This window comes from Strigops habroptila, chromosome Z, assembly GCF_004027225.2.
Source record: "Strigops habroptila isolate Jane chromosome Z, bStrHab1.2.pri, whole genome shotgun sequence".
Taxonomy (NCBI): Eukaryota; Metazoa; Chordata; class Aves; order Psittaciformes; family Psittacidae; genus Strigops; species Strigops habroptila.
The window spans coordinates 4,944,165-4,972,100 of NC_044302.2; the positions used below are offsets into that span (position 1 = coordinate 4,944,165).

Sequence of the window (27,936 nt, forward strand, 5' to 3'; positions counted from 1 at the left end):
AGTTATCCATTTGAGGTCATTACGGTTGAAAGACCTTTTGGGCAGCTATATACCCAGGAGAGAAGGACAAGCAACATACGAGATTCAGCCTTTCCGAGATCTCCATCATCCCTTAAGTAGCTTCTTGTTTTCTGCTATGCAAATAAATAGCCTGAATGAACACATTTAGAATTAGTCTCCTTTGTTAAGTGAGATGGATCTTTGACAAGTGCTGCCATTTACTTAGGTCCTTCTACACCAACGTTAAAAAGGGAAGTTCTAAACAGCAACATCTTGGAGACAGAATTTGTCCTAGGCACAGCCTGTGAACAATACCATAGATGCACAGAATGGTTTGAGTTAGAAGAGACCTTAAAGATCATCTAGTTCCAATCTCCTGACACAGACAGGCATGTACTAACGTAAAATGTAAATCTGTGCACTAATATAAAAGTACAAGGGACTTACAGTTACTAGAGCCCATGTCTAATCCAACGAGTTTTTACTAAGGGTAAAGACACTCTAACTAAATATGATGATAATTTCTGCTTACTTCAAGAAAAAGGGTGCATGGTGACATGTTAATTGTGTTTTTCCACATGAAATGGTTAAGATGAACTACAGGAATTCTGACTTCAATGCATGAGGAAATATTACAGCCACAACAAGCCTCCAAATTCTCTTTTCCCTCTCACTTATGTGCCATACATTTATATGTAACACAACTGCCTGGTTATTTCCCAAGCAAACAATAAGAGACCAAGTGGTAATTAAATTACCTCACTCAAACGTCAGGTGTATTTTGAGCCATGGTAATATCTCAGCATCTCACATACCTTTCATGTCCTGTTTAATTATCAAAGGAGCAATGAAAAGGAGTACAGGAATGAGGTGTAGATGAATATGAATTATTTAAAGGGACTAGGAAGAAAGCACTGCAGAAACAGGAGTATCCGTCATTTAAGCTCCACCTAAGAGGCTCTACAGCACAAACGAGAGCAGTGAATGTGAAAATGCTCTGACTGGTGTTTGTGCTCCTAATAGCGAGTATGGGGTGTTGGAGTTCCCACACAACCTGCCTCTCTGCAGTACGGGGAGGACCAATACTGGGGGAGTACCCAACAGCACCCATCATGTGCAGCCAGCTTCTACACAGCCACAAAGCTTCTGCCAGCACAGCTTCAGGAGGCACCTCAGCGAAAGACTGGGCAATAGTGGCATCTTCCAATGCCTCCTTTTTGTCTCACCAGCCCTTCAGGACCATTACTGTTACAGTCTACAGCAGTGTCTCTTCCCCTTACTTGACCCAATGGTAAAAAATCATTCTCTCAAACAACATTCCCTCCTGCTTACACCGAGGGCTTGTACTCATCCAGACCAGTTTCACTGGAGAAATTCCCCTTTTTAATTAAAACATATTCTATTATCTAGCCCAAGCTTTCAGACTGAAAGTTTTTGTCTTCACCTGAACTATTCAAAGCAGTATTTCCTTCCCCTTCACGTTAACACCCATTGAATAACTGTGGATGGTTGTCAAGTCACTGATAATCACTTTTCCTTCCCCTTCACGTTAACACCCATTGAATAACTGTGGATGGTTGTCAAGTCACTGATAATCACTTAATTTCTTATTTCTCTTCTTTTTTTTTTGCCTTTTTTCATAAGACAAAACTTTCATCTCTTCAGATGATTTTGCCAACCCCACTCCTTTCAAATTCTGCAAATTTTTTTCAAACAATGAAATCCAAAGCCACAGGAGCTGAAAGCTTAACACTATTTCCATTTAATCCATGCTCCACAGCATCATCTTTTTAAATATCTCTACAAGCATCTTTTGATTAGTTTGGTGGATGGCCTACATGAATGGAGTAATTTTATGTCTTGCTTTATGCTGCCCCACCGTATTATAAAACCAAACAGCATTTCTGCTTTCCAGACACTTGCTTTTCATTGCATTCATCTCTCTTCCTAATTTAATGGCTGCTTTGCTTTAGGTTAGTCGCCCGTAGTGAACATATTAGTCTATTTTCCCTCAGGTTTGGCTTAGTTTTAATAATGCCTACCATTTTCTCTAATCTCTCTAGCTCTAGCTCTTTATGCATCATAAATGAAGAACTGGACTTGTATGGTAATCCATTTGAAAAGTATAGTATTAGAAAAAATAAGATCAAGTAATCAATCTCACCAGTTAAAAATATCTCAGACTTTCCCTCACTAGTTTTAAATTATTGGAGAAATAAATCATAACAGGAAAGGGGGAAAAATCAACAACATTCGGTATTCAAACCCACCTCACCTGCTTAGCAATTCACATTTTAATCTGGCAGTTTGTCACAGTAGCTAATGCAATTTTAACACTGTTTCAGCAAACTGAAAGCATTACTTTATTTTATTATTGAGCCACATAACTTTAGATAATCAGTCTTACCAGTAACTTACCCACCTATTAAAAAGCAGTCCTTTCCAGCATAATTGAAGATCAAACTTTAATACCTCCTGTCCTCCTCCCTGGCTGGGAGCTTGCTGTCATGTCTTAGTATTATAAATAGGGTTTCTCCTCATCAGACCATGGTAGTTCTATTTATTTGATTTATGACTAAGAAACCGAGCCTCAGAGGTATTAAGTGATATACCTGGGATGACAAAGAAAGAATTTTACGCCAGTAGGAGATTAACAACAAACTTCTGGATTGAAACCAGAATATTACCTTTTCACTTTCAATACTGCACTGCCCAATTGCAGACATTTTAGTGTGCACAATAAGTCAGGTGTGCACAGACAGATACACGTACGTATGCAGACAGATACCCATGACCATGTGAGCTCCAGGATCAAGGATACTTATAGACATATATATCCCCCAAGTGAGTATTCTCCTCAGCGTCTTACAACTGTGTTCATGCTACTTGGAACATCTGGTGAAGTGTGTCTTCAGTTTTCCTTCCTACAAATTTGCAACACCTTCTTCTGCCCATTTCCCTCTTCAAATTCTAAAAAGTGTGTTATTTTTCTCTAACATGTGGTGGCACAGGTACAGTTTCCCTGTTACCTATCCCTGCGCTGATAGCTTCAGATAGCTTCTCTTTGAAGCAAAGATTTCTCTTTCTTAATCATGTCTCTTGTTACTGACTGTAGAAACACATAAAAATGATAATAAAACCCCAACCTCAGCACTCAAATGGCAGTAAAATACCAGGTTTTATGGGGTCTTTGGAAATAGTAGAAGTTGCACCTGTATGGCTGTAACCTGGACCATATATTAGGTACTTGTATTTCAATGATCCTGAGGTAGATCACTGAAATCACTCTTTTAATATCCATCATGAAAATGGTGTGATTCATAAGTGCTTTGGAATTTTGAAATGAAAAACACTTGGTAAGAAAAATATTTATCTCGCTTCCAATTTTTATCTCACCCAAGGTTTTACATTGTCAAGATGTTTTCAACTTCAATGGAAACATCAAAGTGCACAGCCCAAATGTGCCTGCAGAGGATCATGCTGATATCACCAGGGACTGTTTGAATTCCCTCAGTTGCTAGGCTTTCAGTGGGGTCAAAATTGCAAACCAGGTATTTTTTACCGACGGGCATGCAATTAGACATATGTGCCATTTGCTTTGGACTCCAGGCAGGGAAGGTTGCACATGTTTTCCATAGAAAGTTTTGGCAATTCTTAATGGACCAGTGCTTAGAGATGGTAGAAGTACTTCTTCCTCAAATGCCCCATTTGTGTGTGGTGCTCAAGGTAAGACTGATCACCGGAACCGCAATCAGGAGGGAATTATTCTCCAGATCAGCTTACAAAAGACTTGAGATCGTTTTCCTCTAAAGCATGACTCTCACATTACCTGGGCATATCTCACTTAATCAATCTCTTGCTATGTGGAGGGATAGAGTAGCACTCAGCTCTATGCCATTGCATTCAACTCTCTGTTTCCTCTGGCTATGCCACACAACATTTTAATCCCCTTTTAAACCTAAGTGATTCAGCCCTAATGCAAAATCCATTGGGATGGACACAGGTATGATTATCCATCTGAAATCAGTTTCCTCGGGTACTGTCCATTAACAGCTTCAATTTTCCAGAGAAAATGAGCACAGAAAACTTTGGGAAACTTCTCTGAAGTGAATTCCTGGGTTCAGTCTTCATGCTAAAGAAGAGTGAAAGGACACAGAAATTTGCTCATTACCTATTATGAACCTTATTTTACATTTACGTAGCAAAAAAGAGGTCTGAATAGTTCATTTGCTTCAGTGGTATTTCGCCTAATGAGAAGTGGCCCCTTTTGATTTTCATCAAGCTCAACAGACAAAAAAGAAGTAACTTTTAGAAAGGCAAGAATGGAAATAAGGAATAAAACACTGCCAACAAGATGTGATTCAGTTTTTCAAGACAGTTTGTGGCACAACAGGAGCCTGGATCATACTGGGGTTTCTAAAGGTTGGGATGACCTAGCAATATATTATGAAAGTGCTTAACAAATCAAGGGTACCCATCACCCGATTTGTCACATATTCCTGGGTGATTGCAGCATTATTCTACTGGAATCAATAATGCTGCAATTCAGTAAGACTTGAATAATGAAGAGGTAAATCTACCCCCTTACTGTCAATTTAATTATTCACACAAACTAGGCATTTGGCAAGAAAGGGTATTTCTATTGCTTCATAAAGACAAATTATGAGGAAATAAACAGGAACATGAAGCTAATACTTCTGGACTGAATAAAATGTTAGCATCAATCCTGAAAGTTTACCTTGCAATGTGTAATGTCATAATCAAACTAAGAAAAGAAGGTTAAGCTATCCTTTATGCCCAGTGAGTAACACAAGGATCTGAAAAGATGTTGAATTTCCATGTAACAAGGCTACCTAAATCCAATTATTTCCAGAAGTGTTAACCACCTGTGAACACAATGGAAGCATTTAAACTAATTTTTGAATGTTAAAATGCTCTTTTCAATTCCATGTCAAATCTGCAAATAAATGAAAAATGATTTTATTTATCATAAGAGTTCACGTTGCATAAACACAAAGAACCTGGGAAAGGTCAGGTCTATACACTGAGGTTTAGCAAAGAATTAGCCCTCAAAAGGCTGTATACTCAATTAATAAAAGAAACAACATCCAATGATTTTGTAATGAAATTGTACCAACTGAAGATTCAGCTGAGGGCTAATTTCTAAGCCAATGAATGAAGACAGTATAGGTGTTTAAAATTAATTTCTTTCCTTTTATTTTGCTCCTCTTTTTCAATGCATTCATATTTCCTTATATAATTATTTTGATTTACACTTTTGTTTTCTCTCTGACTTTAAAAGCCTGAAATGAGTCTTCTATCATAGATGCCAGGCAAAGTAATTATCTTTGTATTATATTTAAGCGTTACAAAAAGCCCAGTTGGGAAGGAAGGAAGATTGACAGCAGTGCCTTTATTAAATTACATGACTGCTTACTGCAGAATGAAGACCTGCAAGCTCATACAATTTCAGTGTGCAGTCGATCCCTTTGTATGATTTCCCATTATATACAGATATCATTAGTCTTGAATATATATACTTGCGCATAGATATATAATCAGAGTTCTCTCTTTAGCTCTTTTTTGCTATTCTAACAGAGAAATACTGTAAGTAGTGCACGATGAACACAGAAATGCATGACCAAACTAGTAGAGCCTAGGCCACCCTCCTCAGGTTTCTCAGCACAAGAACATCTCCACATGGTCACACCAGGTCTGTGCAGCCCCCATGTACATTATCTATCCAAAATCTAGGCAAAATAACCCTGAACAGGGCAAACATATACATTGTGGTAAAATACCTCCCTGCTGCCCAGCAATCCATGGGTCACTGACTTCCCATGCCAGATGTTGGACTTACCTGGTGGGCTTCCTTGCACAAACTTGCTCAGTCCTTTTCTGAATATTTTACACTTTTGGCCACTGCAACAACATTTGCCAATAAATTCTACAGTTTTATTATGTGGTTTATGAAGAAAAGTGCTTGTTTCTGTATATCTATATTCTGTATGTATGTGCTGCTTGATACAGGATTCTGGCATAATTGCAGAGAACAAAATACAAGAGATGAAATCGCAGGTAAGCAAGTGACAGTGAACGTCACTGGCTTTCCTGCCTTCTACAGCATTTGACTATTATCAATACCCAAATATCAGTTCTGAATGATTTCATTCTTGAACTATGTAAGAAAAATCTGCTCAACATAATGGGTGTTTCTCACCAGATTCTCCTGTGCACATCACTGGGACACGATGTTAACTGCACCGTCATACCCACAAGGCTGCAAGCCACCCTAGTAGATCTCTGCTGTGTGTGTTTGAATTTGAATGCAGTCAAAGTTACACTATCAATTATCACACAGCTCAGACTGAGGCTTTAACCTTGGTTTACAAAGGGCTAGAGTTAGTTCAGATGAGAGAACTGTACAACAGCATACAATTGCTTTGTGCCTGGAGCCATCTGGGTAAGAATTACCTCTTCTGCTCATCTTTTCTCCCAGCAATAGCATGTTGCCCTTGTTGTACAAAGCGGATGAGAGAGGCAGGTCTAAACCAAATTGCAGTAGAATGGCCAAACAACAAAAGGAGGAGAACAATAGGGAGGAGACAGGGATGTCATTCATGTCAACAAAGAAATGAAGCATATGGAAACTGCATTTAAGGCATAACGGGCATTGAAAAGAATTTGATACAACCAGATGGCTAAGGAGCAAGGGGAGAGCAATTCCAAAAACTGTAAGGGAAATAGAGAACAGAAAAAGAGAATAAAGATTATGAAGTTCATATTGAATAGGGAAAATCCAAAGGGAATTTAACCGGGAAACTACAGCAGCAGTTATGAAAAAGAGAACAATAAAAAGGTGAACAAACGAGTCAGCAGAGGTTAGAATTGAACCAGGAATATGCCCATCTTTCCTGAGCAGAGATCTCAATTTTGTGGTGTCAGCATTAATAGTTTTAGATACTCCACTACTAAGAGGATCTCATACAGACGTGAGAGTAGGGTCCAGGCGAGCAGAAGGCAGAGACTGGACAGGGTGGAAGGACAGCTTTGGGTATGAATGTTTAAGACCTTCAGACCTGGGTTCAGGGCCTGGCTTGCTCAGACACCAAATAAAGTATTTATCTTTTTGATGCCTGCCTCTCCCCTTTATAAAATTCAGATAAAAATATTTCTATCCTTCCTCTGTCTCATTTATGAAGACGGATGACTCTTATGGACTGACAGATACTTGTATGGTTCTAGCTGGCAATGAGATCCTGATCTAGTTACAGGTACAGCTGCAGATCCCAATAAAGCAAATACTAGAGTATGCAGTACTGCAAGTGAAGTTCTAAAAATTAAAATATATGTATTTCTTGAATATGAATGAATAAATAACACTCAAATTACTTACGTACAGTATTTACTCATGGTTTTGAATTTACTTACCTTCTTGTCAGCTGCTTTCAGAAATACAACCTTTAACATCGCAACACAAGGGCTTTGCAAGGTAAGAAGGAAATGCTAATTAGTTTTATCCTTTTGTGAAACAATCCATCCAAAGTTAATTAGAATAGGTTTGCTTTTGCTTTGCAAAAATAATCCATTAAAAAGACTGATAGGCAGAGCAAACTGCATCTTGCAAAAAGGTGGTAGGATTTAAGTGATTTTGAGCTATGCTCCCAGAACTCAGTTGCCTTCAGGCATCTATCTGGTCTTTCTCTGTGGATGCAATAATTAGGACTTGAGTGAAACCCCCAGTGGTGAAGCCTGATAAGACGTTAATCTTCAGGCCACCATGTGGGCCAAGAGAGATGTGCCTAAAAGTCCAATTAGCAAAGACTTCCCATCCTAGGCTGGGCCACAGCATTGCTCAGCACTGATAAAACACCCGCAGCATCCGCTTCCGAGGTGAATCAGTTCAGCAGAGCACAAGTCTCACATACGTTACAAGGGTAAGTAGCCCAGTGAAAGCAAAGGGCATCGCTGCATCTTGTACCCACTGTCCAAATGATTGAAAAGCAGCTCTGCGATCCAAGCTCATAACAGTTATCCATGTGACCTTCACACTCACAGTGGGACATGTAAATCCTACAGATTCACACATCTCTCTAGTTATAGCAGCTTCAGTGCTTTCAGCCACACTGGATGTAGACACAAGCTATAGCATTCAACATTTCTTACTGCATTTGGACGTGCCACAGAAGGTACTTGCCAGCGTGATCTAATTGTAGTTTCCTGAACCCTCTGACCAAGACCAAGCAAGTAGAATACAGGGCAAATCCACCTTACCCCAATTTTAGACTGAGGCACCCCAAGACCTACTGGCAAAACAGAATCTAAAAGCATCACAGCAAGCTCAGTCCCTTACAGTCATGTATGAGAAAAGTGAGAAAAGGATTATGTTTGATTTTCCATCATCTATATAGAAAGGAAAAAGTTCTTGCCTGTTGGAAAAGCACTGCAGATCTGGAAAAAGAGTGCTTAGCATTTATCTTTGCAAGCCAGAGACCCTTTCTTTTATGGGAGGAAAGTGCTTCCCTAGCAGCCAAAGGAATGTGGAGGCCCAGCATCCCTGGACCCAACCAACTACCCCCTCCATCCAGTGATATTTAAGAGCAAATCCCAGTTTCAAGAGGGATGCAGGACATGAAATCTGCTCCTGAGGAATTTGACTGGTGTCTCCAAAGCAAGTAACTCTGGTATGACTACAGTGGAAGGAGTTAAAAGGTACTGAAATTTTTATTAATTACATTTGCCAGAATTTACTTATCATTAAACCTCATTAGTCAGAGACTGTTGTTGTACTCCATGTACTTACCCAGTTGCTGCCTGCTGCCTGCTGAATAGACGGAGGGATGCTGGAGAGATTATTTCGAAGCCCTTCCCCCTTCCCTCTCCCCTCCTCTTTCAGGACCACATTGACAGTCCCAAGGGAAACAGAGGATAGATAGATCCTGGAGAGGACAGGATCCACTAGCTCTCACTCAGCATATTTCACCAGGACGCTTCAGGAGTCCAGAAGAGGAGCTGCCACTTCAGACACTGTCTCCTCTGTAAAGGATCTATCAGTACAACATATGTTACATGAACTCATACAAATATTTTTCCCTTGCAGGAAAGGAGAGGAAGAGGAAAGAGGCTGCGATCTTCACAGTGCTATAGTGATTTTTCATGCAATCCATACTGTAAAGCATCCCCAGGTCAGTTTGCTGGTCAGTTTGCGGCATGTGGACTTCACCTGCGGGGAAGCCAGGTACTAAGCAGCAGCCCGGGGCACGGTGGTGAGTAACTTTGGGAAGTTTCCTTGCAATTTTTGCAGTTTACTGATTTGGGGTAATAAATGCCTTTGAATCTTCAGGGATTATGAACAAAACCAGGGGTTTGCTCCTGAAAGGGGGAAGTGAAAGGGGGGGGGCATCTTTCAATTGCTTTTCCCTTCTGACCGATAAAGTACATTGCTTTCTGTCTGTGTAACAAAGTTTTCTCCAGGGTGGGCAAACGTTCCTTATATCTTCTTGGCCATTCGTGGTGACATGAGACCAGGTTGAAAAGAATAGTCATCATTTATACAGCACTTTCTGTCTAAAAGCATTTTAAAAACATCTACTAGCTAATCCTCGCAATACCCCCGAGAGGCAGGCAAAACAGGCATGCAGTGAAAGGAAGAGGAATTGCAATCTGAGCATTCAAGTCAAAGCAATTAGGAACTTTGTATCCAGCTGACGACAGATAATTGACCACTCTAATAACTATTAAGCAGCTTAGTTGAGTTAGCGTGTATTTAAGGGTTTATAGAAATAAGAAAGCAAAGCGACAGCCCCTGGAAAACACATCAATCTAACGATGACCGAGATCTGCTCGGAAAAGAGACCGACCTGATCACATCTAGACTCAAAGGAATCCAATCCTTTGCGATAATTCTGAATGAGGCTTTAGCTCTCCTCCGTGCCTGTGTGTTGCCAGACAACCAATGAGGCTGCAAAGCACATCTCATTCACAGGCTGCAGATTTCAGAAAGAAGCATAGAGGTGACTTTTACTTACTAAACAGGCACTCGTTAATTTTGTGATTTAGCCTGGAACACCTTTTCTCTTGCAATAACCTCTGCTATGTTTTCTCCTCCCTCCTATATCTTTTGGCTGACAGGTAACCCTGCTCTGATGCCGTTTCAGATGTCCCAGTGAGAACTCTTAGAGATGCCTATTCTCTCCAAAGGCAGTGACCAAGACTATAGTAACATTAGCTACACTTCTTGTAATTCCTTGAGCCACTTCTTTCCTGTCTCCGTTGAAACTCCTTCTGTCAAAGGGGTCCATTACCAAAGAGCCAGGAGGATTTACCATCCTGAACAAGTCTCTGCAGTTGATCTGAAGACAGAGATCATGATAAATGTTGGAGGCATCAAATACCTGCTACCTTGGAGCACTTTAGATGAATTTCCCCTGACCAGACTGAGCAAACTTAAATTCTGCAGCAGCTATGAAGAAATAATTCAGCTGTGTGATGATTATGATGAAGACACCCATGAGTTCTTCTTTGACAGGAACCCCAATGCTTTTGGGATGATTGTCAGCTTTCTAGCAGCAGGGAAGCTGATGCTTTTAAGAGACATGTGTGCCTTGTCTTTCCAGGAGGAGCTGAGATACTGGGGGATTGAGGAATCCAACCTGGAGAACTGCTGCTTTCGAAAACTATTTCAAAAACTGCAAGAGTTGGCCGAGGTACGCAAAGAAGAGGAGCTTCGGAAAAGCAAAGAAGCTACATGTGTCTTGGATGAGAAAACCAAATTTGGACAGTTTATGAACAGACTCAGAGATATGGTAGAAAATCCCCAGTCAGGACTCCCAGGGAAAGTCTTTGCTTGTCTCTCCATTCTCTTTGTGGCCACCACAGCTGTAAGCCTTTGTGTTAGCACAATGCCAGACTTAAGAGCTGAAGAAGACAGGGTAAGTAAGTCCTTTTTAACTGGTCTAACTACAGAGTTAAAAGAAATTTATGTGTCTTGCTCAGCATACATCATTAAAAAAGATAAAAAAAGATACAGAAAATCTATAGTGATGAGGTTCAAAACTGTTGCTGGTAATGAAACTGTCTATAACAGAAAATGCAACAGTGGTTTAAATGAGTTCTATCATCTTCAAAGTGATATTCAGTTAAGAATAATGTGAACAAAGTATCTCACTAGCTTCTGGACAGACTAGATATTGCAGCTCTCTGATACAGCATTGTTTTTCCTTCTTAAGAAGCAGTTGCTGGTGTAGCTTATATTAACTTGTTAGCACGGAAACTCTCAAACTGACATTGTGGAGTTTTCAGCATGCTTTACTCTCTAGTTACAAGCAATCTCTCATTTGGCCACATCAGCTAAAGAAATATTTTCCTCTGACTACTTTTAAAATAGCTGGGTACCTTCCCTTGTGATGATGCAGTCAAGTCTTTAAAGAGGAAGAAATATTAATTGATTTTTATAATAACATTACATTTTAATAGTTGCATAAAGATTAAGGGATGAGAGACAGATTAAGTATTTTTGCAGAACTGGTACTTAAAAGCTGTGCCTCCAAAATTCATAATTCTACGCTAATAGAATTCTGTATTTGCTCACATATATAGGAACACAATGTAACAGTAATGCCAAACACTACCTGAACTGCTAACTGCATTTCAAACATTTTCGAGTAAGTTATCCACATTAATTCAGGGCAAGTCAATCAAACCTGTATCATACATGAAGAATCTTCTTTATAGTGTTGCTGTTAATTTTTCAGCATCTTAAAGACTTGTTATTCTAATAAGAAAACAGAGCAAGTAACAATCCAAAGTTATTTCAGATGTAGTAGTGTTCAAATTCTTTGAATAACCTTGACTAATCTCTTTAATGAACCCTGCACTTCATTTGTAAACTGCCCTTCCAAAAATGTTGAGAAAATCCAGGTCAAATAAACTCTCTGTCCCAGCCACTGCTGTAAGATAAGAAACTCCTCAGAGTATCATATGTTGAGAAATAAAGTCATTTTTACATTTATAGCACAGCGTGGCATGCACATTACAAAAACCTGTGTATATTTTATTGCTCCAGCAGTAAATCAAAGCAGCACAGTCATGGTGAAGATAAGTCATGATATTCGATGTCTTTGAATAAAACTAAGGACTGCATAGAAGGCTGAAATTTAAGATAATTCCCTGTCACATTTAGACCCTTGAATATTAACTTACATTTGCATGGGAAGACTGTTACCTTTCAGTAATAAGTCTGATGCTCTTGCAGCCTTCCACAGCTATTACTTTTGGCAGGAAAAACTGTAACACTGTTCCAGTGCTTCTACCAAGGAAGTGCTTTAAATATAGAACATCCTTCTTACAGCTCGATGTAAAAACATTACAAACTCTGCTCTTAGCAAGTGCTTCCTACTAACTTTGTTAATGGAAGTAGCCCGATGCATTTTATCTTCATTTCCCAGCCACTGCAGAAAAAGCTTTTATAAATACTTTTCATGCAAGAGAACAAGCACATAATGTTTCAGTGCTCAGCTAGATGTAATATGTTGTGTGTTTTAAAAATAGCTGTATGTTAGAAAGGGAAACATGTTGAGAGTTATATCTGGTAGCTGCAGTTTAGCTGCTGTTCCTGAACTTCCTATAACACACAGATGACATTAACGCTCCTAGATTTGCATATATACCTCACTACTTTAAAAACAAGATCAAAAGATGGTTTTGTATGCAGAGTTTAAAGCACAGAAGAGAGGATGAAGGATGAACTTGAGCAAAGGACCACATTTGTCCAAATATTTGGAAGCATTACCTCATTTACACTTGCAGCACCAGCCCAATGCACTTTGTCATTGTGCCCCAGAAGCATAGAACAGAGTAGTAAAAGTCCTATTATTTGAATAATATAAAATTATGCCAGAGAAAACATAGGGGAATATATGAGACAAAATACTCATGCCTTGTGGAAAAGCAGGAAATACGAACTGCTAAATAGCAGTTTTTCCACCCCTAGAGATGGAAAATTCCCTAAATTTCCATCCCTAAATTCTTAGCCTGCAAAAAGTAAGACTTCCTTACTGGGTTCACAAAAGAGTGTTTTAGCTAGGACTGGACAAAAAACTCAGAGAACTTAATTGATTAAACCTACTACTGCTTGCTTGTGGCTGAGTCATACCCAGGCAAAGTGCCACTGTACATTGATTTGTAACTCAAAATTGTTCACTGGACAACTCTGAAAGTGATTTCAAAATGGGGGCACATTCACCAGCAACCTGGGACAGGCATGCAGAACCTGAGATCCTGGCTTTTGGGGCTGAACATAAAGATCACACAGTATCTGTTTGCTCAGCAACAGAAAAGAGCCAAATTCTTTCCATAATGTTTCTGAACAACCTGTAATTCCGCATCTGAATTCAGACATGTGAAAGATGCTCTGTCCTGAGGTTTAGTCATTTCTGATCTAAAGCTTGGCAAAACCTCTATGGTAAATGTGCTTACAAGTACTGCAAGGATCCGTTTTCCAATGTCACTAACACTGGAAATTGATTTTATCCATTCTGAAATACAAATAAAAAAAGGCTTTACCTCTGCTGCAAATGTACCACTCTAGGATCCCTTTTCTCATCATCACAGCCACCTTAAGAGTGAGAACTGTCTGGATTGCAGCTGAAGGAGGAGAATCAAAGTCAGAAAAATAAAGGAAAAATAATACAAGGTGACTTCCACTTCACTCAGAGGCTCAGCTGATCCCACCCTGCAGGCACATGAAATCACTTGTCCTTTTAGCAGTTTCTAAACCAGGTCTGCTTAGAAGGGAGAATAGCTGCCTGGGCAGGCAGAAGAGCAAACAGGAGTCCTCACCATCCGAGGGAAAGGGAAAACTCCAGTCTTCAGGAGAGGGAGGGATGGCAAGGAGCCAAGGCAAGAGCATCTGCATTAGGGAAGCCCAGTCACCCTGGCAACCAGAGGGGAGGGAAGGAGCCACCTCCATGGGCAGCAGGCAAGGGAGGGGAGGGATAAAGACAGGATTACAGCTGAAAGTAAAATAAAGAACAAGTTATTATAATTGGTACCATGCACATGCTCTAGAATATGTCAAATGACATTTAGGAACCTCCTCATTAGAGATATGAAAAAAAAACACAGACAGATGGGCAAACAGTCCTGTAATTATATGTCACATAAGCACCTGCCATGAACCCTAACCCAGAGCAAACAGACCTGGGGTGAAGGCAGCCAAAAGTTCAGGAAAATTTTAGAGCAGTAAATGTATATCCCTAGTGATCACAAATTTAAGTCTAAGTCTGAACATCAAACAGATATACAAAGGATTTATTATGCATGATGCTAAGGAAAGAGGACTCATTAGTTAAATTATGTTATTTGGGCATAAAAAAACTGAAATGTCACCTCCTTCAATGTCAATTCATCTTTATCTGGATATTTGCATCTGTTCTTTATGAAGACCAAACTGTCTTCAGCAAGGAAGCAAGTATAGTATCACCAAGATGTAGCAAACAAGGCATGTGTATATGTAGATATAGAAAAAAAAGGCATATTTGGAGGTGAGAAACTTTATTATTGATCTGAATGGGTAGCCTGAGAGAATCTGAATCAGAAGCCATGCATATAGAATAAGAAAGCTGAAGTGACAAAATCTACCAGTATTTCCCTCAAAGGAATTAAGATCATCCAGCTAGAGACAAGGCAAAAGTCCCATCAAAGCCCCCTGAAAGTCTCAGTCCTACACACAAGTTATAATCAGGATCCAAGAGGTGTAACTGAAAAAGACACTGCTCAGCATGCCTAACTCAGTGGAAAAAACATCATTACACCAGAGAACTATGAATAAAACCACTGCAGAAGGCTCAGACAGGGAGACTGGTTTGAAGTACCCTTGGGATTTTCCTTAGGAAGAGGTATTTCTTTTAATAAGTCCCTAAAATTGGCATCCTCTGGAGAAACAACTCAGCAGAAAGGATACAGCAAGGTCTTTTCTTCAGGAAGGCAAGCAAATTAAGGTCAGGCGATGAAAGGAGAAAAAGAAAGCCCAGACATTTCCATTCCCTGCCCCTCAGCACAGGTAACCACCACATCTCCTTATCACAGCACAGATGGCTCCCAAAAGATCACACTTTTTAAGTGTGGTTTAAGAGAGAAGGAAACATCTATTCCCTATTCTCCCTCTCTTTTTTGGTGATCAGTGAGCAGTCAGATCTTGTTACTACTCATTTTTATGTTGGTCTTAACTGACCTTGAGAAGCCTGTAATTGCTTTATGTATTGTACGTAACCTAATGAACATAACTGACATAAGCTGCAATCAGTATTGCCAGATCCAATGATCTTATCTTGAAACCTAGACCATTCATCTTGTTAAAGTTCCTATTCCTGGGGTTGTCTGATTATATGAAAATCTAATTCCTTTTAAATGAGTAAGGTTTTAGTCTCTAGTTGCACTGAGAATCCAGAAAACATGATCAGAGGAAAAGATCCAAATATCTAATATACAGAACCATTTTAATTTTTCATTTTATACTATTATTCTGGAGGCACTGGCTTATGTTTTTCACTGTTTGATGCTGAACCAGAATATTTGGCTTGCACACTAGAGGAAACTGCTGAAAAACACATCTTCTTTAAAAGTGGAGTAATTTTACCTTATAGGGAAAAAACAATTTGTTGGTCTTATTGTGAAGAGAAAGAAAATCTAATGCTCTTTAAAAGGTGTAAGACTATAAAGGCGTATGCGTATAGGCGTATCTATAAATACATTGGTATGTACATACCACTTGGAACAAAATAGAGCTGGATGTGCTTTGCTTTTACTGCATCTGTTCAGTACATTTTTCTGGGTTCCTGCGAGGACACTTACTGCAGACACTTGGCTCTCCTAAGTTATCTAGTCATCAAGTACCTTCCTGATTTCTTCTAACCATTCTGACCAGCAATGAACGTATTGTAGCATTTTTAAGTAGAAAATCATGATTCACCAAAGCAGAAAAAAACTTCCAGTCTACTAGCAATAGACACAGTAGGGTCCAGGTAACTTACTTGTTCTGTGGATTGAATTAGTTAAATTAACAACAATTGAAGGACAATATGAAATAAGAAGCCATGAAACAACAGAAATCAGAATATTCAGGCCTGGGACTTTGACATATACAGAAATTGTTGCTTTACAGGATCTGCCTTTTGAGGTTTGCATATCTGTTCAGTAACATCAAAAGCTTCCACCTTGAAATTGCACCATTAAGACTGATTTCATAGTTCCACATTGTGACTGTTTTTCCAGCATCTGCCAACAGAATTACATATTTCAGCATTAAATCTAACATGCACAACATTGATGAAGTTTGTATTACTGAAGTCCCGCTCTACATAACCAAAGAGTGGGAAGCAATGGGGGGTGGGTGCTGCTGAACATCTGCATCTCAGTTTATCCTCGCTGCCACAGAAAACAATTTTCTTCAGGAAGTCTGAACACTCCCGTGAGCACATGGATTCTGCACGGCTTTCAAAGGCTGGCTCTGCCAGTGCACGGTCCAATGTCCAGAAAGCACAATTAGACGTTATTAGTTTGCCTTATGTTCATTCTGTTTTGGCTGTATCCCAACAGCACTAAGTCTCCTGGCTTTGCACGCTATCCTGGGGGGACACCCAGCTGTTCCAGCTGCTCTGCAGCTGGAGGTCAATCCATGGTTATTCAGTGTGCCAGTACACGTGTTCCTTGCTGGGAGTGAGGCTTTTCTTACCCTTTTGCCACTTTCAGGTTTGTAATGCTTCTAATAGAAAAATATTCTGTTCACTTTCCTCACTTGACTCATCTCAAGGGGCTCAGCCCAGATGATAACTTAATAAATGCTTTCCTTAAGATGGGTATTTCCTCTGAGGGAGGCACTTCATCTTCGGAAAACACTATTTGAAATCAATGCATCCTCCAAGATTATAGCAATAATGCAACAAGTATTTGAAATAAATAACCACCCAAATTTGTATGTGCTTTAGAAATTCCTCCTTCAATGTGATGGGAATCTTTGAGGACTTTTCAGCCTTCTTCTGCAGTCAAATCCACAATGTGGTATTCTAATTCTGAGCAAATCTAATTGCTAATTTCTTTGCAGCATCTGGGCTAATGCACTATATATGCAGTGTTTATTCCCACAGCATCAGAACCTCCTATTAGCACTAGCATTTTCCCATATACCAGATTCAACCATATTTGGGACCCCACAGTACACCGTGTACTACATAGGTTCAACAACAAGTAGTTTCTGTTCCAAAGAACTTACAAAGCAATGAGGAAAGAGGCAGAGAAGAAACAGTAACAGAGCAAATGGTCTGATCAGCAGCAAAACTGGAAATTGAAGGTCATCCTCCTAAGCCCCAGATAAATACCTTGCCGTTTCGGCTATATTGTTCTTCAGTTACAAAATGAACTCTGTTAAATTTCTTACTAGAAAAACAAGAAGAAGATAATTCTTTCACATCCTTCTCCTAGCACAGACACTCTGGGGTTACAATTGGTTTAAATCAAACTTGGATTCCTCAGACTGATTCTCACGGTGTTTGCAGAATAAGGACCCAAGTTTAAAAGTTAATTGAAATACTTTGTTTCAGTTACACTTCTGCCTCAGAGGAGATAATTATTTGTTGGACACAGCGATAATAATTTCCTTCTATGTTCTTTGTAATGTCCACACTAATATAACCCAAATATTAGTTTAGTTTCCTCATTTGTACCAGTTACAGTAATTGCTCATAAGTCCAGGCTTCTTTCTCATAAAGCAAAGTGAGTGGGAGATCGTTCTGTGATCAGAATATGCAGCACTCCTTTAACCAGCTCATCATTCTGTAAATCAGGTTACAGTCTCTTTCTTAGCAGGCTGTAAACCTTTTGATTTTATTGCATCAGTCTGTAACCATAAATCCAAGTACTGAAGTGGTCCATAAGACAGGGGTTTCAAGTTCTCCCTAACCACCACTTGATTCCACAGAGCATGGTTTAATTTTTCAAGTAGCAGCAGCAATGCGGTCACAGTGATTCAGCACTACCTGCAGCACTGCAGCCAGATCCCACGGCCCCAGGTACACAGACTGGCACAACACTTCTTCACCGAGCCATCATTTTACAGCCAAAAGGGATTTCTCCCCTGCATCTGTTCATTTCCTGCTGTGGACTGGGATAAGAACAGCGCAGAGCTAGTTAGGTATACCGTGGTGCCTCTGCTCCTGCCTAACCACTCTCTAGATTTGTAGCCTCACTCTGTAGACCCACAACCTTGGATTTGTGGGCAGGCAAAAGCAAGAACCAAAGCTTGCTTTTTCACTATTAGGTTAGCCCATGTTTTTTTCCACAGAAGAAATTACCCAGAGAGAAGCTATAGACCAGGATGCACTGTACATGTATAACCTTGAGAAGCACAAAATGCTGGAAAGCAGCACCTTGCCCAGGAAATGCCAACCTCAGGCTAAGAGATGAAAATTCCTGGGAGTTTTGCTTCTAAATCCTCCACATAGATGGATGAACGTTTTATCTCTGAGTGGGCCAAAAGGCCAGACTGCAAGAAGAGCAGTCTTGCTGAGATAAGCCTCTCTACTCAGCGTTGGGTAGCACAAGCGGGCAGAAGGCAGGTCGATCCCCATAACACAGGCTGGTCCCATCTGCTACCACTTCAGAGGACACTGGCCTCTGTCCATAAACCAGTGTGTGGACCAGAAGGAAGGACTGGAGCAGGAACTGGCTGTACTTGAATGTGCCAAACAAAATCTGGACCTGCTAGGGTAGGTTTAGCAGATGTGAATTGTGACCTTGCATCAGCCAAAGAGACAGGCAGATTTCTGGTGTGAATGATGATGTTCTGGCAGCCTACCTTTTGACTACAGAGTGCTGAGCAGGTCCAGGTCCTATGTTTAAGGAAATCCCTTTAAGACTCCAAAAGGAGTCTGAATCCAGAAGAGTTAAGCATTTTGCTTTATTAATCCCTTCTCTGCTTTGTTTTGAGACTTTTTAGTATGGGTGACTGAACACCAACACAGCCTTTACTTGGAAGCAATCACTGCTGCATCTAGGGTGGATCTAGCTAGAAAGAGGTTTCAGATCCTTTCTGTCTATCACACACTCATTTTATGATGATGAGCCAACTGGTTTCCAGAAATGTACCCTGGGAATAACAGTGTTTGCATATCGTGGTTCAAGCATGACTTCTAACTGGGTTCAAGGACTTTTATCAAATTGGATTCATAAATAATATTGGTTGCCTCTCCCTTAAATATGCTGTATAAGCAACATATATTCATACCACTGATGTATAGGTTGCTTTCCACTCTAAAGCTTCGAAAATATTAATCATTAAGGGTGACATGATTCTGAAAGGATCCATATACTGATCTGGCAGAACCTATTAGCAAAGTGTTCTACAAGCATTGGTGCAACTTTCATTATTTAATTGCCACAACACTTGAAATCACTAACATTATTATGAACAGTGCTAACTGGCAAGCATAAAAAGGAAATCACAAGAAATTGCCTTACACTTCAGACCCACCCTATCAAAAGATTGCCCCTTAAAAGGACATATGGTGAAAGGAAAAGGGAGAATGGCTTTAAACTAGAAGAGGGTAGAGGTTTAGATATTGGGAAAAATTCTTCCCTGTGAGAGTCTGAAGCACTGGCACAGGGTGCCCAGAGAAGCTGTGGCTGCCCCATCCCTGGCAGTGTTCAAGGCCAGGTTGGACGGGGCTTGGAGTAACCTGCTCTAGTGGAAAGTGTCCCTGCCCATGGCAGGGGGTTGGAACTGGATAAGCTTAAAGGTCCCTTCCAACACAAACCATTCCATGATTCTATGATTGTGTGAAATTTCAAATTACACACCATGGAAAACAGGTTCCAATGAACTGCTGCCAATGAACTTCCACCTTGAGTCACGTCACATCAAGGGCAGAAAGTTGGTACTCATCTGTTTCTTGTCCCAATACAGGTGCAGCATGTCACTTCCAATATAATGGGAATAACAGGATTTTAACCCCATCTTTCCTCAGATTAAGAGAAACTTTGCATGCCTCCCTCTGCTATTTCCAGTTGACAGTGGTGAGGGCACCAGAGATAAAATATGACACCCTTTCTATCAGTGTGCAATACAGCCTTCAGCTGCTGACAGGCCAAGCAGACTCAGATTCAAATACTCCGAATCGTCGAAGGGTTTTGTAAGAGGAGCACACTGAAGAGTGTGATTTACAAAATATAGATTATCACTGGTTTGTGTTTTCTTCAGCATTTACAGAAAAACACCTTACAATGGACTAAAAGGTAAATATGTACTGCAAAAGGTACTGGGCTAAATCTTTGCAGTAGCAAATTAATTGGCAAATCAGGTAATGATTCAGAACAAATTTTACAGAGCATATTTTAATTATAAAGTGTCTTAGCGTGCAACCAAGTGGAACACAAATGGTCAGCACAGAGCAGAGCCTGAAGGGACAAGGATAGTTCATTGGTGTTCTCACCCAGTTATGTATAAAATAATAAGTTTTCCCTTGTCTAGAAAATGTAACAAAGCGAGCTGCATCTGAAACTCAAGGTGGATAGACAAGATATATATTCCCGAGAGGAAATTCTGATTCATTCTCTCTAGGCATTGCTACAATTACTAACGCATGTAAAGATATTATTTTCACTAGATGAGATTTATACCTCTTGTAAGACAGGTTAGTGCAGCATAACTCTGAGATCTGATTTTGCTATTACCCTAGATGTCATTACACTTTAAGTAATGTTTCCTGGTAAACTAAGAGGGCACTTGGACAGGAAATTCATCTTATTTATCTTGTGAGTGGCATGTACCTCAGGTTCATTTAGCTTGAATTCAGAGTTAGTGAATAAATTTCTTTTCTGTAAACTCACCTGTGTGACTGAGGGCACTGGGCTAAGCATACTCAGTACTGCTGTTCTTACATTCTATTGTGAGCCTGTTTTTTCATGTCTAAAGAGAAGTTAATAGAAGTATCCTAAATTGAGCACTTTTATTGTAACACTATAAATATTCCAACACATAAGAGGATGCAGAAAATGAGCCATTGACTTATACAGCGGAAGGCAATAATGAAAAGGAAGCATGAATTGCTCATTATCTCCAGTGGTACAGAAGTTTGAAACAGCCTCTTTGCTTCTTTGAGACTGTTTATAAATTTAAGAAATCACTCAGTATTTCAGGCATCAGGCTCAGTATGTATCTTTTTGCACACAAAATGTTTCCTTTGTTGCTGAGCCAAACGCTCTTTTCATACATACGGCCAATACCAGGCATGTGTTTTATTACATTTATATCACACTTCGTAGAATTTCACCTAGACAAAAATTCCATAAATCCTGATAAATTCTTGCATTGTTCAAAAGTAAATCTGCATGATGAATAGAGTATAAAGACTCAGATACTCATTCACCACTGGCTTTGTGATAACTGTTCTCCCATCAGAGTCAATGACAGTTTGAGTACTGATTAACGTTACAGTAGAGTAAAACATGTCAAGGGGTTATGTTGAAAAGCCCATCTGATATATGTTGTGGTCAGTGATAAATAAAACCTCATCTTCCGCTCCATGTTCACAGTCAACACCATATGGCTTGGAGCTTTCCCTCCACTACACCAGGATATTCTGGGTGCAAAAATGCAAACAGGAGGAAAAACTGGTCAGTGACAAATTTGTCCCAAAGATCTGAAAATAGAAGCTCAGAATTTTGCTCTAGTTAATGGTGAGGTTATGGGAGGGAGTTGTTTGCTGTGGTTTATGTTGGCAGGCACTGATCACTAGAATTTCCCAAATGTGTTTGTTTTGTTCAGAAAGAGAAAATATATAGAAGTTGTTGTGGCACAGAAATTGGTTTATTGGCCATTTAGGCAAAAAAAACCCAACCCACAAACTTTCATGGATCAGAGCACTTGGGCCATAATCTGACAGGTTGCTGAAAGTAACTAGCATCTAATGGGAATTGTGACAACAGCAAACTTGAAATCTACTACTGGCATACAGGCATCCATATTTTGGTAAGAACATAGTATTTTAAAGTCAGTATGTTGTTCTGCCTGTTCTATGGACAACAGTTGTAAGGGGAACATAAAGCACCCTGAGGTCTAAAAATCATCCGAAATACTGAGAGAAACAGAAATTGGCTTTGGTAGTTAATATTTCTTTTTCCCCTCTTATTCCAATATTCATTGCTTTTGAACAGGATGTTCAAAAGTATCAAGAATCTTCAAAGAGACAGACATTAGAGAGGGATATTTGATATAAACTACATCACATATATTCCATAATATATACAAATATTCCTAATATATAAAACATTCACGTACAAGTTCACTGGATGAAACCTATCTCCCAGTGTGAAATCAATGAGCATGTTCTCACTTAATACCACAGAGCCAGGGTCTTATACTCTTTATCCAGACACTGGTGACAGAGAAATAAAGACAGGCAGAGGAAGAGGCTTGGAAGTTTCTGGCAGATGTTGTATATGGACTGAATAAGTCATGGTACATTTGCACTACGTAATAGAGTGAAAGGGCCTTGCTGCGAGTGTAGCTCAGCTGCATTATTTCTAGGGTTTGAGGTAGTCACCTACATACAAAACTACCGTGCTGCATGGATAAATCAATTCCCTCTGAGAGAAACAGGGCAAAACAGACAAAGTGCTAACAGGGGAGAGCTCACTGTCCTTTACATCCACAAATATGCACCAAGGAAAAATAAAATGCACAGTAACACTCCTGAAAAGTTTGATGTGAAGGACACTCTTCTGAAAAATGAAATATGCATTTAGGAAGCTGACTGCATGAAATTGCTTTCTTGAAGTGTATTTAACTTTCCATGGGGAATCCTGAGGCAACTGAGGATGGCAAGAATTAAAAAAACAATCTCGCAAGCAGTCCTTACAATGCTACACCTTGAAATTTCATACTCAATTCAAAAGACACCCTAGATGTTAACAGTTAAAACTTGCAGCAGATAACAGTTCTTTTCTTGCATTTTCCAAGGAAGGAATAGCAAAAGCTACATCATGATCTGAGAGCAATGTCACCTGTAAATGTAAAAAGATAAATAAACAACAGGTGTACTGGAAATTCAACCTATTAACAAAATAAAAGCAACCTTGATGGCAGAAATGACTAATTCCCAGAATACATCACTAGAGTGACCCCCGGCAGGTCTGTGCAGATCCCAGGCTGCATTATACGAATAATTTACAACTCAAAGAAAGTGAACACTGCACCACACAACTACTGATTGCAAGCAGTCTCATCAAGCCAAGTCAGCAGACTGCAAACATCAATGCACTCTAGGCATGGCTGTGGCAATGACTTCAAATGGAGCTATAACCTGATCCTCTAGTAGGGTCAAGTCTTCTATACCTTTGGCAATGCTTACTAAGAGATAAATTAAGATCCTGAGAGTCTACTGTGGAGAAAATGGAAAAATCCCCAAATTCTGCTACAGAGCTAAACTATTCTGAGAGTTAGAAAGGGAAAACATATACATCAGGGATATGTTACCATTTTACCTGGGGAACCTCAGATAGCCAATGACATAAACACTGCTTGAACAAAGAGACTTGTTACTCCTGAGAACAACAGTACTTCTATCACAACAGACACTCTGCAATGCAGAGGGTAACAGCATTGGTAGCAAGTTTAATTAGTAGTAGGGATATGTGTTTCCTGTGGTGTTTTTAATCAACATTGCTTGTGAGAATGGATAAGACTGTATGAGGAACTGTTCCTCTAAATTGCTTAATTCCAGAGACAGGCAGTCAGGAAAGACACATACAGCGGCCCTGACTTCATTCTACAGAGGCTACAAAAAGCCTTTCACAAACCAAGGGTCTGCAGTGACTCCTGAATAAGACATGGCCACTGTGCCTTCCCAAAAGGTAGTCCTTTCTCTGCACGGACAGTCCTTCAACATCCCTAATTCTGCTTGATCTTTTGCAGCTGTGAACATCTCAGAGATGTGTCATTGTTCAGCAAGAATATGAGGAGACTCTTTAACCTTGCTAAGTCCTCACGTACCTCAGTTGTAGCTAGAAAGAGCTATTTGCTAAATATTAATTTTCAAGCAGCTTAAAAATCTAAAATGAAATTACCACCTCCTACATTTGTTTTCAACACGCAGTGACTACCCACATTCTGAGACCAGCCTGGAATTTCAAAGGGTTGCAATACTGGTCAAGCCCTTTCTCTGGTTCCCAATTATAGCGGAGATTTCTCATCTCAACCAAAAACTCAGAGCCCATACACCTCGTATGCCAGTGTTTTGATAATGTGCTCAGTAAAGAAAATCACACAAGGCTGCTTTAAAGTCAGTCAAAGTCCATGAAAGACTGTAGTTCACTTAAACTGTAATCCAAATATTTGTACTGATGCAAGAACTTGATGTAAACAGCAGCATACCACTGAAAAATCTTACAAGTACCTGTTCGGTGGAATTATTCAATAAACTTATTCACAACGCTCACAACCAAAAAAACCCAGCATTAGCCCAATCACAAGACCAGGTTTCTTAAGAACATACTAAGTAAGTCTCTGAACAGGTATAGGAATGTATGTATCAATAGCATAGGTGGGTGTATAAAAACACAGTGACATCAGTATTTAAAACAACGTGTTTCTTTCAGGGTGAGGTGTCCAGCTGCTAAGCAGTAGATGCTGCTCTCATTGCTATTTCTTATCTCTTATAAGGTGAAAAATGGTGGCAGGACCTTGTTTGTTCTTTGCCAGTTGGAATACAGTAAGCAGAAACCTCAGTCGCTGTAATCGATATGTGCATCTGTTAGCTCACTCTTTGGATGGATGCTATCTAGTGGCTGCCCATCACTAAAGGACAAAGCTTGCCCAAATAATTACAAGTTCATTTACATTTGCCTCCTCATTTCCCTGGAATAGGCCAAAGTAAGTTTCCTTTTTTAAGTGCAGCTCAGGAAAATAATGAATATGAGTCCAACGTAGTTCAATTAAAGCAATTCCTTCAATAATAGAACCAAGAAAATGCTGCTTGTAGCATGTGGCCTCAAAACTGGAAGAGGAGACTTCAATGCAGATTTCAGCTACTGGGTGGATATTTATTTTCCTTTAGATTAAAACATTTGCATGTACATAAAGAAACAAAATTTATATATGGCACTACTGAGCCAAAGATCCAGATGACTCAATGAGTATCTCTGAACAACATTTAACTACACCAGTGCACACAGCATTTGTGAAAGCACCATGCATCAAACAGCACCAGAAGTCTACAGAGACATTCAAACATTAATCTTTCAAAGAGAAGCTGATTTTTGTACAAGCTTATAAACCAGTCAAGTTTAAATTAATTTCCCTTTGAGAGCAGAAAGTGGGACTTGTTTGGGACTTACAGGCTGCATGCCAAGACTTTATACAGAGATAAGTTTCATTCATTTAGATTGGAAGAAGCAACATAATAAAAATAGAAGCTCAACACAACCCAGCAGCGTGTGCTCACAGTCCAGAAAGCCAACAGTGTCCTGGGCAGCACCAAAAGGAGCATGAGCAGCAGGTCAAGGGAGGGGATTCTCCCCCTCTACTGTACTCTGGGGAGACCTCCTACAGTCCCGCATCCAACTCTGGGGCCCCATTATAAAAAGGACCTGGAGCTGTTGGAGTGAGTCCAGATGAGGCTACAAAGATGCTTAGAGGGCTGGAGCAACTCTCCTATGGGGACAGACTCAGAGTTAGGATTGTTCATCCTGGAGAAAAGAAGGCTCCAGGGAGGCCTTAGGGCAGCTCTCAGTGCCTAAAGGGGCTACAAGAAACCTGGAGAGGGGCTTTTGACAAGGGCCTGTAGGGACAGGACAAGGGAAATGGCTTTAAGCTGACAGATACTAGAAGGAAATTCTTTCCTGTGAGGGTGCTGAGGTGCTGGCACAGGGTGCCCAGAGAAGCTGTGGCTGCCCCATCCTTGGCAGTGTTCGAAGCCCAGGTTGAACAGGGCTTAGAGCAACCTGCTCTAGTGGAAGGTGTCCCTGCCCGTGGCAGGGGGTTGGAACTGGATGAGCTTTAAGGTCTCTTCCAACCCTATGATTCTACGAAAAATAAGCAGGTAGATACATCTGTTAATTCAGATATTTCATGTGCTTATTATTTCCTATACACCATTGAAAGATGGCTGCCATACAACTATCTGGTAGGGATTTGTCTGTATCTGATTCCAGCGACTTAAACAGGTACACATTGCTTCTTCCTTAGTAATTTTTGATGCTGGTTCACAGACTGTTCTTTTATGTCATTCTCTTTTTGTTTTTGTGTCAGGGTGAGTGTTCCCAGAAGTGCTATTACATCTTCGTCATAGAGACCATCTGTGTGGCTTGGTTTTCCCTCGAGTTCTGCCTCCGATTCATTCAGGCAAGGAGCAAATGTCAGTTCTTCAAAGGACCCCTAAATATAATTGACTTCTTGGCTATTTCACCCTATTACATTTCCCTCATCTTCTCAGAAGATGACTCAAATGAGGAGGAGAATAGGCCAAGCAGCAACACGTATTTGGAGAAGGTTAGTTTGGTGCTACGGGTTTTACGAGCCCTGAGGATCTTGTATGTAATGCACCTTGCCCGACACTCCTTGGGCTTGCAGACTTTGGGCCTCACAGTTCGGAGGTGCACGCGGGAATTTGGCTTGCTTTTACTCTTTTTATGCGTTGCTGTCACTCTGTTTTCTCCCTTGGTCTATCTTGCTGAGAATGAATCTGGGAAGGTGCTCGAATTTACGAGCATACCTGCTTCTTACTGGTGGGCTATCATTTCAATGACCACTGTGGGGTATGGAGATATGGTACCACGGAGTGTCCCAGGCCAGATGGTGGCTCTCAGCAGCATCCTCAGTGGAATTCTAATCATGTCTTTTCCTGCAACATCAATATTTCACACTTTCTCCCATTCCTACTCAGAGTTGAGAAAGGAACATGAACGACTGCAGTCTCGGCTAAACAGAGTAAAAAACGCCAATCACTCTGGTGAAAGTGACACCTTCAATGAGACAGACAGCTTAATCCTGGATGATCCAGCATCACCAATTAAATACATTTACACAGGGAACTAAGCCTGGTTGTAAAGCATTCCCAAGAACAGGAACAGAAATATACACATCTGTACACCAATATAATACAAAAGCAAAGCAACAGCATCAGTTACAACACTGCTTTCTGCCAGCATAGGTATAATAAGCACTCAAGCTAACACATCTAGCTCCAACACATCATTATGGAGCTGGAGGTTTTGAGAATGTCAAAAGTCAGAGTTTATTCAATAATAAATATTCATTCTTCTCTATAACTAATAAGAATAAACTCTGCCAGTCGTGTATCTTGATGAGTACCTATTATCGAATGAGTAACAAACAAAACAGCTTCTGTTGGCATAAATACACTTGCTGTTTAATTTGCCTTTGAGCTTCTAATGTTCCTGCAATTCACATCTTGCGCCAAGCACTAGAATGCATTCTTTCAAGGCTACGCACCAGTGTTGTTTATACAATGCTCATCCACCAGGGATACAGAAGAAGCCGTGATACAAAAATGAGTTCTGTATGTAAAGCCACTAATAAGCTTAAAATAAAAGCACTGTATGTGAAAGCTTTCAAAGTTTGCCTGTAGCCAGACGATCAATCTATAAATACCAATTTGCACTGCTATTGTATGAAATACATAGTGTCTGCAAGAGAATTTGCTTGAAGTGCAGTTGCGGTGTGCAAACTGTAAACATTCCATACTAGAAAGCAAAAGTTTTCAAACTTTTTTCATATACATATTTAAAATAATAATGAGGAATAAAAATAACAAGGAATAAAAAAACCAATCTTATTGACCATATTGAAAAGAGTTGGTGTTATCTTTTTTACTGAATGGTGATGGCTCCTCTGGAAGAAAGATAAAAAATAGAATTACTGAAAAT

The 27,936-nt window shown here is 40.0% G+C and overlaps 1 protein-coding gene across 2 annotated transcripts; it reads left to right on the forward strand.

Moving 5' to 3' along the window:
- The first annotated feature begins 8,916 nt into the window (after positions 1-8,916).
- KCNG4 (potassium voltage-gated channel modifier subfamily G member 4) lies at positions 8,917-27,861 on the forward strand. 2 transcript variants are annotated; one of them, XM_030471253.1, is made up of 3 exons: positions 8,917-9,266; positions 10,132-10,931; positions 26,300-27,861. In XM_030471253.1, the coding sequence occupies exons 2-3, from the start codon at positions 10,182-10,184 to the stop codon at positions 27,083-27,085; spliced, it is 1,536 nt and encodes a 511-aa protein (XP_030327113.1). In that variant the 5' UTR covers positions 8,917-9,266; positions 10,132-10,181; the 3' UTR covers positions 27,086-27,861. The 2 variants fall into 2 exon arrangements, with proteins under 2 accessions (XP_030327113.1, XP_030327114.1); XM_030471254.1 differs by lacking the exon at positions 8,917-9,266 and having other exon boundaries at positions 10,094-10,931; positions 26,300-27,840.
- The last annotated feature ends 75 nt before the right edge of the window (positions 27,862-27,936 follow it).